This window comes from Anguilla rostrata, chromosome 7, assembly GCF_018555375.3.
Source record: "Anguilla rostrata isolate EN2019 chromosome 7, ASM1855537v3, whole genome shotgun sequence".
Taxonomy (NCBI): Eukaryota; Metazoa; Chordata; class Actinopteri; order Anguilliformes; family Anguillidae; genus Anguilla; species Anguilla rostrata.
This window is the reverse complement of record NC_057939.1, coordinates 5,841,155-5,860,686: the sequence shown is the minus strand read 5'-3', so window position 1 is coordinate 5,860,686 and position 19,532 is coordinate 5,841,155. Positions and strand designations below refer to the sequence as shown.

The 19,532-nt window shown below is 43.8% G+C and overlaps 1 protein-coding gene across 1 annotated transcript; it reads right to left on the bottom strand.

Moving 5' to 3' along the window:
- Positions 1–612: 612 nt before the first annotated feature.
- Positions 613–10,781, bottom strand: si:dkey-30c15.2 (uncharacterized protein LOC558938 homolog). Its single transcript, XM_064342490.1, has 12 exons — positions 10,529–10,781; positions 10,093–10,136; positions 8,854–8,917; positions 7,695–7,835; positions 6,361–6,462; positions 5,129–5,178; positions 4,890–5,021; positions 4,167–4,212; positions 3,861–3,932; positions 3,116–3,269; positions 2,289–2,362; positions 613–1,447 (listed from the first exon to the last, which is right to left on the bottom strand). Exons 1-12 carry the CDS (start codon positions 10,649–10,651, stop codon positions 1,298–1,300), a joined length of 1,152 nt encoding a protein of 383 aa, XP_064198560.1. The 5' UTR covers positions 10,652–10,781; the 3' UTR covers positions 613–1,297.
- Positions 10,782–19,532: the final 8,751 nt, after the last annotated feature.

Genomic DNA, 19,532 nt, shown 5'->3' with positions numbered 1-19,532 from the left:
CATCTGGCAGACATGTTTGCCCAGAGTGACTTGCCACAATGACAGGATAAATAATAATAATAATAATAATAATAATAATAATGCAGAACACCAGGATGGTACACAAGTCGGTGGTAAATAAGATTGTGATTCATATCTGAGCACCCTTCACCCGTTAAGTATGGATCCTTGCCCCCCTGTGATCAGTCAGTCTTTTATGGACGTCTCTTAGGGTCATAAAGTTAAGTAAGCTGAGATAGTGTTCTCATCGTGTGTCACCTGACTGATGGAAAGCCCCTGTCCCATTGTGTCAGTCGCGCGGTGACTCGACAAAACTCGCCTCGCTGGGTCATATTTCCTTTGTTCCAAACGCGCTGCTTTTGTGCAAGCGGTCAGTGCTCCTTGTAAAATGAGCGCCTACGTAACTGCTCATCCAACAGCACCTTGGTCATGTGATCACTAGAGCCTTATATGAACGATACAGTGCTACTTTACTTTTCTCGGTGTTCTCATTCCACTCAATACACATTAAGGTGACAAACCAAAAAATTTTAAAAAGAAACTCAGCGGAACATTTTAAAAACTAGCAAGACCAGACCAAAGAACAACTCTGCACTGCCTAAACAACATACAGACATTTTCACATTTTTTTATTTAAATTATCAGAGATCTTCACATTCTAAGCCATGACCTCATATTCCTTCATAAACTGTCTCCTTGAGGGAGAAGTGACTCCTCTTTTAATACATTTGGGAATTTCTCTAAACGAGTACTAACAAAGGGTACAAGGACCAGAGGTACAAGCGCAAGTAAGAAGGTAGCTAGCTTTACATCACTTAAAGTTAACTCACAATCAGTAATGATTCCCATAGCTAATATATTTAACTAATTCCCCTTAAGTGAAGTTAGCATAGCCAAATGCAACATGCACCAATGTTTGCACTATGATGGTCACACTAGGCAGCTCACGAGAGACCATTTCCGATGGAACTCTCCATGCACCGTGCATGCATGCGCGCATGCGCGCATGCCCCCATAGGGTTCGATAGCCCGTGGAGCAGTGGTCAAACGCGTCCCCCACAAACGTCAAAAATCAAACCTGCGAACCCTCGGAAGTCAGTAACAATAAATAATAATCCTAAGTACACTGAGATGTGAGAAAATTCAGTCCGTGACACCAAATGTGACACCCGGGAAATTACCCACAATCCCCCACAGGTCGGCGCCTGAGTCCTCTTGCGCAGGGGATGGGGGTGGTGGGGTGGCTCGGCTCTTGCGTCCCTCCTCCCGCGCTGATGGGGCAGCGGCTCTTGAGGGCTCAGCGCGTGGGCAGAGACTCGTCGTAGAAAGCCCGGTGGCGGCCGTCCAGCAGCGGCACCCTTTCCGCCATGGCGGCCTCGCGGAAGTTCCGCCGGAGCCAGCCGTAGACCAGGCTGTCCAGCAGCCCTTGCAGCGACACCGTCAGAGCCTGAGGAGAAGACGGAAAAGATGCGTCACGTCACCACCTGATCGTTTCAGCTCCTGTCTATAGGACGGGGGCCGGCGACATCACTAAGGGCCTGCTTCTGACTTGAACTCAAGCGGCTGAGGTCTAACTGGCAACGTGCACTTCCGCAAGTCTGAAACTGGACTTTTTGTTCAGGGTTTCCCATAAAGCAGGTGACACAATTTTTTTTTTTTTGAGGTGGGTGACACAGTTACGTATGCCATCTTGGCATACACACCTTTATGACCCATAAAGTTATGTGTGCCAATTGTGACCATAATAGATGTCCATAAAAGATCGTGACTGAGCACAGGAGACAACTTTTTTCTTCCTGTAAAAAATCTGTTATTCATTAGCTAACAGGCCTGGGCGACATTTATTGTAAAATCTTATATGAGATAAAAAAGTTGGAAGCTTCAGACTCAGCTCTTACATTCTAAGGAGTTTAAGGTGCATCACATAAAGTGGATAAGGACCTTATATTAACATTATTCAAGCAATGTGAAACTTGCACAATGTTCAGTAAAATTTAACACTAAATACACTATATGACAAAAAGTATCTAGACACCGCTTGGTCCAGAGCTGTTTTCCATGGTTTGGGCTAGGCCCTTTAGTTCCAGTGAAGGCAAATCTTAATGCTACAGCATACAATCACATTTTAGATGATTCTGTGCTTCCCCAACAGTTTGGGGAAGGCCCTTTCCTGTTTTGTCGAGAACGTTGGATGTCACGTTTGTGCATTTTGTTGCGCTTAAATGTCTCGGAAAAAATGACGATGTGCAATAATCAAATGCAAATATCATTACTGCATTAAATCTTACTTGGATGACATATAGAGGAAAAAGCTTTTCCTGGGGGATTCCTTCTATGAATGACAGGCTCACAAGAACAAAAGCTGTGGGGAAGAAAGAGAGCACATGATTTTAGTATAGGATGTAGAACAGCAATAGGAAATTACCTAACATGACATTACATTTATTTGGCAGGTGTTTTTTTTATCTAAAGCAACACAGAGTAAGTTCATACCAAAGGTTATTGGAACAACTGCAAAACACAGGTCCAATAAGATACAGTTCTCATAAAGTATCAGTTGTCCATAGCCATGAACGTCAAGTCTAGTTCACACAGTAAGCACACTAAATTCACTGTCATTGAGTGACTACACATAACTATGTTCAATTTAACTAGGAAACAACTGAAACAAAATTAAGAAAACAATGCCCTTCATCTGAACGCCACTGCAAGGAGAAGTCAGAACAACTCTGAATGGATTATCACACAATCACACCAATACAGGGATACGGTTGGTACTCTCACATCTTCCATCATAAGCAGGCCCGCTTGTGCCCGGGACAAGATGATCTCAAAAGGCCCCCCCCTTGCACAAAATATGAAATACAGCAATTAAACTGAGACGTGCTATCATTCCCAACTTTAATGCTTTGAAGTTGTCCATGGATTTAGATTTCACGGATTATTCCAGCAGAATATTTAAAGGTTAGAAGGCCCTTTCGCGCCGCCCCCTCCCCCCCCCTTGACCCAGGGCTCGGGACGACTGACCCGGTGTTCCCCCCGCGTCGGCGGCCCTGATCGGAAGTGTAACAGCATAACGACAAAAACGAAAAGCGGCGGTGCTTTTTCGACGCACCCGGTGTCCAGCAGAAAATGACGACCAGCATCATATTGCGGGCCGTGGAGTAGAGGCCCCTGAGGTGTCTCCGGTCGAACCCGTCTCCTTCCACCGGGAACAGGCCTTGCTCCTTGTACCTCCGATACCAGCTGCCCACCTTACAGTACATCACCTGGGGAGAGGGAGGGAGGATTTGAGGATACGGGACGGGGGGAGAGAGAGGTTCAGCCAGGCTCAAGGTGAATGCCACTTCCTGTTGATCAGAAGGCTCTCGTCCGATTCTATTTTACACGTACAGTATGCCATCCATTAATATCAGTTAAAACTAAGCCTCCATTTTCCATGTCTGGATATAAAAAAGAGATAAAAATGTTTTTTAAATTTTACGGGTTTGTTTCATACATTTTTAATTTGTCAAAGGCAAAATCTGATCAAAATATGGGCCTTAACCATAGCTGGGATCAACCAGGTTTAGGTGAAATAAGTATTCAGTCTTCCACTTATCTGGTCTCTGGGCAATTGCTACATATCTGGTCAAAATATGTGCATCCGACACACAGTGCAAGCACTGTTTGTTCCTGTACGTATTTTCACGCTTACTACCGCATACTTCTCCAATTTTAAAAGAAACAGCACGCTTGGGTGACCTGACGTAGATTTCCTGCCTCTTTTGTACGTTTCACTGGTTCAAAAACGGTTCGTCATAAATGGTTTAATGTTTTAAAAAAAAAAGAAAAAGAATAAAAGGAACGTCAGTACTTACAGTGCAGCAAATCAGCACCGTCAGTCCGCTCACAAAGAAAAATAACCTCACAAACAGATCGTGAGCCTTGTCCTGCGGCACACACAAACAAATGTAGCCTTCAGTGAGATGATCAGCCAATGAGAACAGAGGAAACGGCGATTGACAGCCGTGATAAATTGAGCAGTATAAAGTGAACTGGGCTCGTTGCGTGGACTGGGTGCTACGAGGGCTCCTAGAAAATGTTACAGTTCTTCTTATTCTAAACAACTTCAATAAAGTCGTATGTCCAGATGTAGGACAGTATAGCGCCCCCTACAGACTCACCACATGCGGGCAGGAGTCATTCCTTATATGCAAGAGCAAAATGCAGCTGGAAAGGAAAGGAAATTATTAGTAGGTCTGCATTGAAAACCATTTTTGCTACATCTTCATCGTAACACCTAAAATTAGAACTTCTTAATTCCAAATAGACATTATAATGAGTTATACATGCTTATAACAGGGGTTATGGCCATAAAGAGACAAATACAAATAATTAAAAAAAACACATCCAAACAATCAATTAATCTTACAAGGTACTTAAAACAGGAGATACAGCTGAAGATATTCCCCCAAGATAGGGGTCAAGACAAGCCAGCAGTCGCTGTGTGGACTAGCTTGTCAGGGCATGCAGTAGAGGCATGAACTTGCAGGGTTTTCAAAAACAGGCTCGATACGGTTTTAGATACTATCTAGTTTGCAGGTGAACAGTGAGCGTTAGGTACCCTTTAGTGGTAGGAAAATGGTGAGCATTGTTGGCCTAAATGGCCTGTTCTCGTCATTATGTTATGTTATGGAAGATGTCAAATTCAGACCGACGAACATGTACTCATATCTGATCAGTCGAGGACAATGACGGAACAAAGACCCAGTCTGTGAGGAGCTTCCCAAGGCTAACATCTAGAACACGCAGCAACCCCTACATCATCCAATCAGATCTGTGACCTCTACATCATCCAATCAGATCTGTGACCCCTACATCATCCAATAACATCTTTTATAACGTACCTTGTGCAGAAAGCAGCGTTGGCTTCGCTCGTCTCTCCATCTGACGCAGAGTCATTTGAACTTGTCTGTAAACTGGCCTGCATCAAGTCCTCAGTGAACACGTACAGGAGGTAGACGGTGATGGGGGCAAACCTGGCAAATCAGACAACGTTCAAAACGGCCACAGAGAAAACGAGCGCTGCTCCAAAACCACAGCGCGACGACGCTAAATCCTCGCGCGGGCACAAAATGGCGCTCACCACACAACAGCGTACACCGAGCAGAACGCCTCGCCCCGCCTGCCGTCCGACTGCGGGTGCGGGAAAGGGGGGAAAGGGGGGGGAAAAGCCTTTCGTGAGTTTTTGTCAGTTGGTCTCAAACCGTAGTAAATTATGAAAAGTAACCTTAACCGCTAAACCAATCATGGGCTTGACTGTAAAAGGTGAAAATGGCAGTGTGATATAGGCCATCAATTTTACTCCTCGGGTACTTCAAGGTACAGTATCTCATAATTGGCTAGTTTCCATGGATTTAAGGAAGCTAAAGGAAAAGGTCCAGTTTTTCTTATGTAAGTCAGAACTCACAGCTTTTAAAGGAGTACCATGGTGGTTGAACGTGACACTTCCCAGTTGTCTTCAGGCAACAACAAAACAAATGTGCATAATTTTTTTATTCTTCAGTCATTTCAATGCACTTTAAAACGTATTTTTCTAAGCCTAAATTTCCCACTATAAAAATTCACCCGAACCGTCTGGGCGTGGTAATGAGAACTGTCAGTTAGCTATGATTGACAGACCGTGCCCCATTACCATAGCTACCCCCATGATACGCGCTCTCTTTGGGAGACTGAATTTTCATAAGCTAGCTAGCTTAGTAGTATATCAAGTATCGATAGAAGGTAAGGACGTTGACTTATATCCAATTATAATTTTTGCTATCTAGCTAGCCAAGTTAAGATAAAAGCACAACTATAACGTCCTCATAAAAGCAAACTAGCAAGCTAACGTTATCGATAACATTGCCTTATGAAAGCAAACCTCCTAGCTAGCTAACGTTAGCTAGCTAGCTAAATGAATATAACCAGAAAGAATCTAAAGGCACTCTAATTTAAGTGAACCTAACGTTAGTCAAATATTTGCATTGTCTGAACAGCAGGACGGTGTGTCCTGTCAGATTTCTTTACGGGGCGTGGAAATGGGAGTGGTTACTGTATTCGTGACGTAGAAAAATGACAACTTTCTCAACCGGTTGAAAATAGGACGATGAATTTAAAACGCATATTTCTCCAAAAATACAGAACGGACATATTTAATACTTTGCTCATTGTGTTTCTTCAATGCCTCTTGTGCAAATAGTACATAAAACTGAGAAAGTGTGAAAATCACCATGGTACTCCTTTAAAAAAAAAAAATTAAATAAAAAAAAACAGCTTTTACTCAAAAACACAAGTATAATTGTCTATCCAGATGTGTATCAGTGAGGGATGCTTCACCTGCCCGTCCCGCCCTTCTGTCCTATCTCGCCACCTTTGGACCGCCCGCTTTGATTGGCAGGCGTAAATCATGACCAGCAGGAATGAGATGCCGTAGAAGGCCTGTAAAAAAAAATAAAGTAAGAACATCTGTCCACTTCCCTCCTTTACGGGCCTCATTACGAAGTTTCCTACACAGTGGCGAAGGTTTCGTTTGAACATTGACACATTAAGCGGGGGGTCTGGGGGGTCCTCCCCCAGGACATTTTGAGCGTCAAACACGTCATTTCCAGCATTCTGGTGAATTTTTATGCACCAATTTGTGCCTTTTCTGCATCAGTTTATGGTGGAAATGCTTCTTTCATGTTTTTATTGGGGGGGGGAAAAATGCGCGTGTTCTAAATGTTGAGGGGGACGTATCCCCTGCATTCCCCCCCCCCCCCGAAATCTACGCCTATGCGCCCACATGCTGTTTCTGTCACCCGCACTGTTTCACTTTCACGGTCAATGTATTGCCTGTATTGAAAAGAAGCACACTGGGTGCTGTGGTAGCATTAAACTGTTCTCTTTTCCCCATTTTTTATGCTTTGCCTCCTTCTTCTCCCCGATTTCGAATACTCATTCACTGATAACAATGTTGTAGACCAATCGAACAGACCGTTTTCATTGAGCGCCTTCTACAGGCCACTGAACTCCTACACTTTTGCCATCCTGGCAGCGTTCTTTTTTCTCTCTTTGTTCTCCTTCACTCAGTCGTTTATTACATTACATTACATTACATTACAGGCATTTAGCAGACGCTCTTATCCAGAGCGACGTACAACAAGTGCATTAGTTCAAGGCGCAGAGGTGCAAAAGATACACACTAGAGTGAAGTAAAGATCGTAGTGCCAGAAGTGACCACATAGATCCGGACTCCAACCCTGTAGAGTAGCCTGTTCAGCAAACAACAATCTTGCCAAGTACAAACTAGCACTGAAATCACATTGCCTAATCAGAATCAGACAAAAAACAAAAACAATCCTGCCAAATATAAACTAACATAATCGTATTAGTTCATTAGTTTAGTTTAGTTTATACACCAGCGCTCATTTCTGCAACCTCCACGATGGAGTCAGGATAGCAAGGTGCTTGATGCAAGTCACCGATTGGCTAAAGGGTCTGCACACCCTGTTTCCAAGGCCCAGTGAGGCTGCAGATCGCAAGGAAATCACGAAAACCAGCGGAGGCAGCCACCACTCAGGACTTCAGTTTTGAGACTGCTGTCACAAAGAGTGATGAGGCTTATGTGCATTGTAATTCAAAGGGGGTGGGGGTGGGGGAGGGGGTCCAGGGAAGACGTGCGGAGAACGTACCACCGCCAGGGGAAGCCCGCGTTCGCACACGCCGATTCGCTGAGGGAGGCTGCTGTCCGGCACGAAGTTGACGGCGTTGGTGCTCAGCAGCACGGCCGACGCCAGGAAGTCGGCCAGGGCGAGCTGGAGCAGAGGCCAGGCCTGCGGGATCAACCACAGAGACACCCAGACACGGTCAGACGTCCCACCCGAAACACGCAGCCTGATCACCACAAAGTACGCATTATACAGTCCTCATAAACCCATAAACTGAGCGCCTCGCCCGCCAACCAAGAGGACTTTGAGATTTCCCTCCGTTTCAGGCCCGTGGTACTTTGGCACCAACTAAGGCAACCTTCCACACAAAACCTACACTACCAGAAAACCTACACACTACACTATGTAGGTGTTTTTTTATGGGAAAACCTACACTACTGGCAAGTGAACTCACTAAAGCTTTATTAGTTGAGTTCTTGCCACAGAACCACCTCCGCTCACTGATACCAATGGGTTACACAGCCAGCAAGAGCACGCATGGCTGGAATGCCTTTTCTAATAAGACTCTTTCACTGCAGCCTTTGTGCAGTCACATACCTGTGTGGCACAGGAGTGCTGATTGGTCGAAACAAAGGCCACAGGTAAACAAAGCGTAGAATTCACAGCTTTGCACACAGAGAGATACCGACTGAACTCTGAAGCAACTACAGTAAAGAAGCAAGATGTGGGAACGTTTGCAATCTTTCAATTGCATAAGGCAGCTTCAATGGAGCCTCTTCCTACTGCTGTCTAATGCACACAGCCTCACTGAGTAAGGGCTGGTAGTCAGAAGGGTGTCTCAATCCAGCTGCTTGGGAGTCAAGAAAGGACAATGTTTGCAAATCACATTAATGAAGAATCACCTAGAATTGTTCCCTCATCAAAGAATACCCTGGGAAAGTTTTTTATTGTACTTTTTAAAAAAACAACAACATCCCATTCCTGTATTGGGCCACTTGGTGTTTGGCAAGTCGCAAACACTGTACACAATGATCTTTTCGGGGTAGTCTTGAAATTATCGTTAAACCCTAACTAAATGTTTATGCAGTCCGCAAAGATAAATGGGTCCTGATCATCCTCATAGAACAATTCCTGGCGCCCTTTTATGTAATAAAGTGCCGAGTCCTGCCTTTCCTTCACCCACCTGTTCATTCAGATACCTCCGTTTGACGATGGACACCACCACAACGGAAAGGCTGCCAAGCAAGCTGCAACAGAAAGCGGAGCATTTTCGTGTGATCTCTCACAAGACGGGCAATAAAGACGATATAAAACCACGGATCGAAAGCGATGACAGCTGAAAATTTGCATTTACGATCAGTTGATACAACTTTGCCAATCGCAAAATATCACACCGCATCATAAATCTGACCTACTTACCTATTTCACGAGACAGCCAACACAGTGACTCACCTTCATAGGTAACGACGTGCTTTGTACATAATGGAATTTATAAGCACAAGAAAGGTCGGCCTGATGTTCAAAACAATGCATTTACAAATTCCCGCAATACATCTAAGACAGAGGGTACTAGAAAATCATCTAGAATCTTGGGGATGTGCGGTATGTACCCACGCAAACCCTCAAAGAGCTAAATCTTCATTAAAGGCAATAAAAACTCAATTCAGAGAACTTTCCCTTGGGCGTGTGATGTCTGAATACTTTCCCAATAATTTGCTAAGTCTTGGGGGCATGTTTTCCAGGGGCAAAACAGTTGTTTACAAACTGTATGTGGGTGCTGACTCGTTTGGAGGAGAGACTTTTGCATGAAGGCAGTCTTGCATCTTTAATGAGAGATTTATACATGCAAAGGTTGTAAATGTGTTTGAGTAGCAACAATTTCTCCAAAGCATCATCTTTACCACCAGTGTTCCTCATGTATTCACTCAAATACACAACTACCATGAAAATCAAAGGGAGCTTTTCACACTTGACCCTCACTGTCTCCTCAGTTATGAAGGCATGAAAATTTGAACGGTTTACTTAATGGTTTGGCCGTGCACAGACCTTCGGGGCCTCAAACGAGGGTAGCTACGTCATAGTCGTTACGAAAAATACAAGAAATAATTTATATCAACAGATCTGAAATACACAGAAATTCTCATGCTAGCACGATAAGAATTTTTTTTTTTTTTTTACAACCATGATATTTATGTGAAATGCTCATACGCCTCACATGAATCACGAATTCTAGTTATGTGACCCGTTCCACAAGTCTGACTCTGGTAGCTGGGGTACTACAGGACAACGAACCTCAACATTCTGCAGCGGCGACAGCAATCACCCATTAATCCCAATAAACAAAATCAATCTCCAAGATGTTGCAGGGCTGGCAGCCGATATAATGGAACTACAAAACAAACGAAGCAAAGAAGTGTCTTACCTCAATGAAAGTGACGATACATACACTACGGATAGGGTTTTGATCTAAACAAAAGAGAATAACAAAGACGAGAATAATGAATGACAAATTCGATAGGCTAAGTAACACAGACCATGTTGACGAAGGGCTGTCTATATGCATTAAAATTCCCAGTGTTAATTCAACTATAACTGTATATGAGTCCAGTGGTCGCGTGCATTTTGAAAGAGTGGATTTAACACTGGACACATTTGATCTCTCAACATAAATGCTGACATTTACATTTTAAACGAATATTGATGTTTAACTGTAGCCTACGTAGCCTAGTCTACACCACGGTTTAATTGCAATGTTTCATAATGCGCCTTTGATAATGAATATGATAGTTTCGATGGTTTCATAAACAAACATAAACAATCACGGTTCTTCGAGTATAGGTTACACATATTTGTTTTACCTGGTTGTCGTCCAGTCCGGCTTGGGATGTCCCACTTTCCTCCCGATTCATTGTGAGATTGAATTGTTTAAAGCCATTGAAATGAAAGCGGGAGACGATATCCAGACTGTATTTTCCCCCCATGTCCTTTGGGTGTTTATTAACATTACCTCCGCCCTCGACAAGCAACTTGTCAACTGCGCGTCACGTGTTGGGTGCCACCTGCTGCAGTAAAACGCGCTAAACACTTATAGTACCGATGTCTCAGGTGCCTCGTGCATGTGACAGTGCCTCAGACTTCAGTGAATCTATCACCTGTTACCTTCTTGACGGGAGAAACGTTACATAAAACGTGGAAACATGTAAAACAACCTACGTGGGACAAGAAGCCCAAAGTATTTTTACATTTGACTTTTTAAAAAACATATTTCTATATTTTTAAACAACGGCATCTGTCAAAGTTGGTGTTATTTTCACCTACAACATATTAAATATCGTTTTAAAACTGAGAGGCTTAGTAATACTACATTGTAATACGCTATTGTAAATGAGAAATAACAATAAAAGAGAAACATTTGAAATGTAAATTAGTTTGGCCATCAAATGATGAATGTTTTGTCAATTGTAAATTCAGTTAATAATAATAACAATTACATTATAGAGTTGACCACAGATAAAGACAAAGCAATATAAAAAAGAAGACATGAAGGCAGTTTACAACCGATTCAAAAGCACAAATGATTTGTGTCACATAACAGGGCAAATTATGATACGCACAATGACAAAAAAGATAACCAGAACCCACAAACCTAATCCTAATCAACACCCCTAATCTCTAGCTCTTAATTCTAATAATCACTGCAAACCATAAACTTATAACACCATGGTTCTAAAACTGAACGCAAAATATAAACCATAACCCTAGTCCTGAACCCTAGCCCAAAATCATATCCCTAAACCCTATGAATGCGCATACATCTGCATGTTTTCATGAGGCTACTCTCCTTCCATCCTAACCCTACGCCCTAAAACACTGGCTCAATATTTATATACTTATGTTAACTTACGCGGTCACTTCTTATGCACTTTCATTGCAGTTCTCATATGGCAAGTCAAATGAAATGTCAAAATTCAAAAGAGCAGAGTCATTCAATATACATAAATGTGTTGAGATGAAATGGCATGCATGTTGGTCTGAGAGAAAAAAAATTAGGGGATGAGGGGACATTTAGTTCCTGGAGGCACAAAATGTTTGAAAGGTTTTCCCACGTTATGATACATTTCACTTGTGCCAAAGATAACAGGCACTGGATCCAGACATGAGATTAGCGTGCTGTGTTACATGTGAGATTACTGCTGGGCACTGTATGTTTCTCTGGGCTGGCTATCTCTCCTGATGTTCATTAATAGCCATCTCCCTGTTCTCTCCAGCAGTTTATGCTCTAGGAAAGTGAGGAGTGCCCTCTCAAATTATTATCTGTATAACTCTATAAGGATAGTTTACAGGCAAGTCTTCTGGTCTTACTTTTCTCATTGTATGAAACTTGGTGATGGAATCTTCTGGAATGTGCAAACACAAATTTAGGTGTGATGTCAGACTGCAGGCTAAATGTTACTGGTGGGCACGTGTTGTGTTTTAGACAAGCCAGTAGGTGGCGCTCGATGCATACAAGGCAACCATGTTTTAGCGATGCAAGTGTATGGGTACTGGAGAGAACGACAAGACATTGAAAGATTCTACGCTCCATACAACAAATCAGGGGTATGGATGGAGGGGTATGGCCAGCTCCTGCCTCCCTGGAGTGGCTCGGTGGCCGATGTATGTATACTGCACACAGAAAGGCCTAGGACAGGTCAAACCCAGCGCCTTCTTGCTGTGAGGAGACAGTGCTACCCACCGCACCACCGTGTCACCGTACACAAAAATCAACACTCGTTAATTGCGCAAACTTTGGTAAATTCAACAAAATACTCTATCAGTCACACTTATAATATCTCCACTTATTATTGTGGAATCGACCCTTAAATTCACAGGCATGTAGGAGAGAAGTACACCTTGTGACAACTCGCGTAAATCACAAGAAAACTGCATTTCCAGTCCCGTGCGTCTGTTTGATATATATGACACGTGTTTCTGGGGCAGAATGCATCGTAGCCGCATCTGAAACCAGTTGCAAAAGGCTTTGTCTGGACATCAGTACTATCCAGAAAGTGGTTTTGTCCATGAAACCCCCTACATCGACTAAAGACAATGTGATGTAGAATCAATAAAAAAAGAAGCAAAGTAAAATACTGTGCTATAATATTCAAGTGATAGAAAGTGAAGTGCACGTACTTTTGTAGCTGATGTCCTGAAGTAATGTTAATGCGCACAGAGAAAAAGCGTTCTTGTTTTAAACCGGAAAATGTTGCGCTGTGCTTTACGTGTTGTATTAGATCAGCCAGCAGAGGGCACACGAGACAAGCAAGACCCCTCCATTATACTGAATCGCACGTGTGGAAACTATTTATGATAACTATTCATGAAAAAATTTATGAATCGGCCAGGGAGCTTTTTTTCTCTCTTTCACCTTAGATGCACAAACAAGCAATTTCTTAAAACTAAAGAAGGATAGACAACAATAAAATTCTGGATTTGGTTGGCATTAAATCTGCAATTTAAGTAATATTGACTTGGCTTGCACTTGATATATATTTTAATAAGTATGAATTAATGTGAAATGTCCGTTTAAAAAAAAACCGCAGCGGCCATCCTATGAATGTGAGAATACCTTTAAACTATGTAGCTTATGTAACATTCTGCCTGTGGCAGTGGTGTACTGTATGCATGGGAGGTTTATGGGTAATAGTTTAACCCTGTCGGTGCACCCTCAGCCACGTTTCTGTGCTGAGCGGTTCTCGTGTCACCGGGCGGTTCTCATGCACTCGTGCACACGGAAGATAATTCCACTACGGCCGAACCTAATCACATGCTTCTGTTTGCGGACTCAATGGCTCATTAATCCTTTGAAACAGTGGCACCACAGAAGCTCGGTGCCCCCACATTGGTGCTGCTTTTTCAAAGGATTAATGAGCTGCAGCCTCGATTGCTCAAACGGGGTTCAAGCTTTCCTAAAATAGTGCTTTATGCTGAGGAAGACACTCCGCCTTCATCACGCTAGATAAAATGCTCCTAACCGACCATCGTAAAGCCAGGCCCAGTTCAGCACATCTCACCTGCTCTATAAGGAGGGGAGCAGACGTTCTTGGTATGTGTCCACTCTAGTATAGAGATCAGAGCTTCACTTCACTTTATTCACTCAAAACTTTCAGCCCTTTTTTTTTTTATATCTCTTCAGGAATTTTTTTTCCAAGCCACTCACACATTTCCCTTATTATGTCATCCCCCTCTTAGGCTTTGGGGTAAATTCTTTAGGCGCAAAGTTTCGAAGGCTGCCCTCTGTGTTCCCTGTGATCTCATCTTAAACACTACAGACTACACCAGTGGTAACTAAATCCGTTCCTGGAGATCAACCATCCTGTAGGTTTGGCACACCGGACTCTACAAATAAGCAGCTCACCGCAGATCATTAGCAGTTGAATGCGGCGTGCTTTGTTAGGATTGGAGTGAAAACCTACAGGACGGTAGATCTCCAGGAACAGGGTTGGACAGCCCTGCTCTAGCTGTTGAATGAGGTGCGCTTTGTTATGGTTGAAGTGAAAACCTATCAATCCTGCGCTTTCCCTGCCTTCACACAGATTCCTTAAGCTCTTCCACTGCTCCTTTCAGCCATTATCCTTCCAGCTGACTTCACAAACAGACACATTTACATAATGAGCCATTTTCAGCCCCCTCTACTGATTGGTGGGGGGAAAAAAAATCACCATGTTGATGATGTCATTAATAATGTCTCCAAGTCTCGCAGGAACAGGGCGTTCCCTTGCCGTCACACCGAAAAGGGGATTGACACAGTGTAAGTGTTGCTGGGTATCACCATGGCGACCTGTGCTGAAGAGGTGGTGTACAAAACGCTGTTCTCTTGCAGGTCGCACACTCAACAAACGTTAATCTTTTCGAACACTGTCTCAGCAGTGGAAAAAAACACTTGGGCAAAGATCAAACAGAGCAAACTGGATAAGGTATACAAGTTTCTCCATGATGAATTAGTATTTATGTGCCTGGCCTTCCTCAACACTCTCTCCAGTCCATTCAGCTCACCCAGAATGCTGCAGCCAGACCCTGGGTCAAATATGTATTTATTTTGGAGTCAAATAATTTCCTGTGCTCTATTGATCTTGCCTGGTGTATTTGAGCCTGCCAATATGACCAGAAGGCGGGGTTTGCACTTTTTGAGAGTATTTCATTGGTTACAATACACCAGACAAGATCAGTAAAGCATAGAAAAGTATTTGAATCCGAAACAAATATGTATTTGACCCTGGTCTGGCTGCAGCCCATCTGGTTTTATATCTACCCAAATTTTCCCATGCCACCCCCTTCCTGTGTACCCCCCACTGGCTCCTGGTGGCTGCCCACCTCAAATTCAAAACTCTTCTGCTGGAGTTACAAGGCTTCGAAAGGAGCTTTCACCCCCCCGTACCTCCAGGCCATGTTCCAGCCCCTGCACCCCAACCCGTGCTGTATCCTCTGCTACCACTGGGCACCCAGCTCTCCCCTTCCTGCGACTGCCTGGTCATCGCTCCACGTGATCAGGTGAACATGCAATGCCCGCAGTGCCCGCAGTGCACGTTTTGCATAAGCCGCATAACGAGAAGACACGGTTCAGGTTCTCCAGGTGCCGTTATGCAATATGTGTCGCTTTTTCGGTGAGATTCACAAGCGTGATTTAAAAAAAAAAGTGTACTGGACCTGTGCCAAAGGGAAGTGCTACCAAAAGTGAGTGAGTTAGCTGTCCTCGGTTCACTGCACCGATGTTAGACAACGACCTGACCTTGCAGGGCCTCACCTTCATCGTGAACAGTAACAACAGACAAGTAGTGGCAGAATTGGCCAATGAGCTGCCTAAGATGGTCGGCTACCTATTCACACAGGGGCCAGAGGAGTAGGAGACCCTGTCCAATAACCACGTGGGATTGACTTCACGCAGCCAATTAGAGCGCAGGTGAATTCATTTCCCTCAGGCAAGTTGTCTGGCTTTGTAACGAGCCAGCTGAGACTGCTCTTAGTTCCTTCCCTCAGTTTTGTTTACTCTTTCTTGACTTCTCAGATCTGTAGGTCTGATGTTCAGAGCATGGGAAGGGTCCACACAGCTTCAGCGCATTTAAAAACGGGAGAGGAGAGGAAAATCAAATATTGTTGTAGATGTTGTGTGAATGAACCAGAGTCGTGCACCCTTCAGATCTTACATTGCAGGCATTTAGCAGACACTCTTATCCAGATTGAACCTGCGACCTTCAGGTTACGACACCGACTCCTTACCCATTATACTGCACTGCCGCCCAGATCTGAATTGTGAATGAATATGGAGACATAGGGAGGAAAGGACAGATCCAAGGACTCGGATTGTGGTGGGTTCAGGTGCTGCCGGCCACAGACCGGTTTTTCCTGTTTGCCATTAGCTCACCCTGCTCATTAAACTGCCTCGCTTCCGGCAAGTTCAAGCGTAGCTGCACCCCGAGGCCATTTGCGTTCCTTGAAACATACATCATGAGGACAGATGCGGCAGAAAGGCCTCAAGTCATTTCAAGAGACAAGACAAGTGCAATAAGAATTCCCCATCCATGGAATTTTTCACAAACACACATTTGCTTAAAAACCTCTATTTACATTTATGTCTTTTGACTTCTATTTGAAAATGTATGTGTAAATACCATAGCTGTTGCTCCAGGCTCGGACATGCAGTAGCAGTGAATGAAGCTCTTGTGGCAAGGATAGGGATGGGATTACTTTGTAGGCTACAGCGAATGAGATCGTTCCAGATCTCCTTGCCCCAACCGCTCCACTTTTCTCATGTGTGCGATTTTTAAGTTGCTGACCTTGTGAATCGTGATCTCGGTATGCGTACAGTAACAGTCAGAGGGTTGCCCTTCCTGTTTTGGAATTGAGCAATGATGTCACATCCTTTCACAAACACGGACCGCAGAGGGGCTTGGCGTTTTTTTTTTCATTTCACTCACCCGTGTTTGTTCTTTTGCAGCCACAGTTGAACAAAGTGTTGAAAGAAGAGTAAGTGCTTGGTTTAAAAATAAATAAATAAAAATTTACTTAAAGTGCATTGCAGTACAGATGAATAGAAGACACCGCAGTTTTTTGAGCTGCCACTCAGCTGACGTAAATGACGTGACAAAATTCAAAGCCATCGTACATGAAAAATGTGGCGTCTTGTAGACACTTACGCTGACTGCAGAGTGAGTTACAAATGTGACCTAGATGAAGGTTTAAGCAACAGACTGAGGCCAAGCAAAGTCCTCAATGTGTCAAAACTGATCGGAGTAGTCATTACTTATATCTACAACATGACATTACAGCGAGAATGAGCATGTATTGGTTTGAGTAGCGTATTCTCCTCCTTAAAAATGAGGTTTACAGTATATTTCAGTTTTGAACGCATTTGTAATATTTGGTCCTTAACATAAAGCCAATAATAAGTCCTTAAAGGATATATGATTTTCTATTATTTTGATTGAACATTCTCATCCAGATTATTCTTGGCCTCTTGACCTGGACCATCCATAATGCTGATGAACAAGCCCTGACTGGATCATTTACTAGTTACGGTATGCACCAGGACAATGTCATGGGTTGAGCTTTGAGCTCTGTGCACCTTCCTGGAAATTTTTAACATTTTTTACATTCTCTTTAACTTGTGCATCACAGCCCTGTCCAAACATCAACACCCAGCGACTGAGCATTCACCAGGGTTTTAACAATCAGAGAAAGCCCAGCAAACTGACATGTGTTTCAAAAAAAAAAAATTCACCTTACACAGAACTTGGAACATGGTTCCCGTTAAAGTTAAAAAAAAACCCATTATGGAAGACGTACTTTTCTTTTCAAATGCATTACTCAACGAAGAGTTATGAGAATGTAAAGCAGTCGTTCTCAAACCTTTCCTTGCATGTTGATGGTTGCTTAATGATGCCAAATATGGCTGAAGAAGACCTTGGTGTTAACCTTTGACTCTGTATTAAAAACATGACTAGAGCAGCCTTCTTTCATTTATGACGGGGGGGGGGGGTCTGATCTTACCTGCAATGGGCCGGCGTTCTTTGGTTTTAGCCCCGCACTACGACACCTGATTAGACTAATTGACAAACCGTGGTCTTCAATCACATCATTGATAAGTAGACTCAGGTGTGTTAGAGCTGGACTAAAACAAAGACCAGTACGTACGTACAGCGGCCCTTTCGAGATAAGATTGGACACCCCTGGTTTATGGAAACTCTGATAAAAACCTATCATTATGGGATGCCGGGGAACTCAGACACCTCAGGGATAGATTACTTCAAGGCCCTGTTATCTGGCTGCTGCAACGCTTCACTGAAGAATATCCAGCTTGTTCAGACTGCAGCTGCATATGCGTTTGGACTAAAGATGTGCATGAATCCCTACGGGGTGGGATCGAATCCAAAGGGGGACGCAGAGTCCGTGGGGTTTCCTCACGTAAATGAAACGCTTGTGCTGAGAACCAAAAACCATTAGACCCTGTAGCCCTCCAGGACTGGAGTTTGACACCTGTGATCTAAACCACGCCATTTTGGTCCTTACCCTCGGAAGTGTAGTGAAGAGCTTTCATTATTTTTGAACAGAGAAGAAATTAATTAATTAACTGTGAATAAATTCTGTACAATTGATGTGTTTACATGTAAACAGGAAGCATAACATTACTGTACAATCTGCTAACATAAAACAAAAACTCCAGAAAGCGAACTAACTATCCCTTTAAGGTTCTGCCCTTGACCTTCCAAAGCTTTACAATAGATACACCGGTGTGTCAGTCAGATATGGTTTCACCTTACCAGCCAACAAGGTCACTTTGTGTTCAAGATAGAGGCCAGTAATCCTGGGAATATCAATGAACATTTTCCTACAGAGCCCTGGAACAACCTAACAAAGCATCAAAGGGGGTCGAACACAGTCAAGCAATATTTATGTCAACAACAAATCTTCCCAGTCAGGCTTATAATCAGTTGACGTCAGGATACGGAGCTGGAGAAGCCTGTGGCCGTACAGAATCTTAACTACCACCTCTCGACAGCCTAAGCCCCATTTTTTCCAGGCAGGTTCTTGGGTTGGAGGGGGATGTTTATTGCCCCATTCGCATGACTACACGCACACATTCTCTTGTCCCAACAGTTGCACTGCTGTAGAAAACCGTGGTGGGCCGGGTCAAATCTTTAACCCGTGTCCCTGTTGCTACCCGTGGGGTTTTCCCCCTAATTGCCCCTTTCTTTTCTCATCTCCCTCTCCCACCACTGGGATGTTTTCCATCTCCGGAACCTTCCGGCTCCCCTGGCCCCCTGCTCGTCTATCCCACCCCCACCACGCTATTCAGGAACTGTCACCTCCATGCGCCCGCTTTCAATCAGCCTGGCAACGAAATTCAATTCGGAAACCTGATTGCTTATTGGTCACTACGAAGCCACACCCACAGCGGGCCACGGAGAAGGATGGGCTCCCCCTGTCAAGCATATTTCCTTTCAAGGCTGCTTCCGATTAGCCGATTGAGGAGGGCTTTCCTTGTCACTGCTACCTTTCGCTTGCTTTGGCTTGAATTTTCTTGTGGGGGGTGGGGGAGGGGGTGGTTTTCTAGCTAACTAGGACATAGTCAGGCTATATCCAGGTAGAGCCTGAGCTATGCTGGTGTTAACCTAGTCTGTTCACATCAAAAAGGTCTCTCAACCTAGATTTTATGCACCCTCTATGTACATGTCTAAAGTCCAGGTTTTGCTCACTAGGTAACCCACCACATCAAATGTGCTCCTGGGACAAGAGCAGTCACTTTCATCCCAAACAGTGAATGGGTGAACATCATATTAACTGATTCTCATTGGCTTTCCAGTACTTAGTCAAAATACTAGCAGC

Excerpts from the sequence above, each read along its gene's own strand:
- si:dkey-30c15.2 (XM_064342490.1), bottom strand. The coding sequence starts at position 10,651 with ATGGGGGGAAAATACAGTCTGGATATCGTCTCCCGCTTTCATTTCAAT. Across the intron at positions 6,463-7,694 it reads GCGGGCTTCCCCTGGCGGTG|GCCTTCTACGGCATCTCATT; the intron begins GTACGTTCTCCG and ends TTTTTTTTACAG. Across the intron at positions 5,022-5,128 it reads TCGGTGTACGCTGTTGTGTG|GTTTGCCCCCATCACCGTCT; the intron begins GTGAGCGCCATT and ends CTGATTTGCCAG.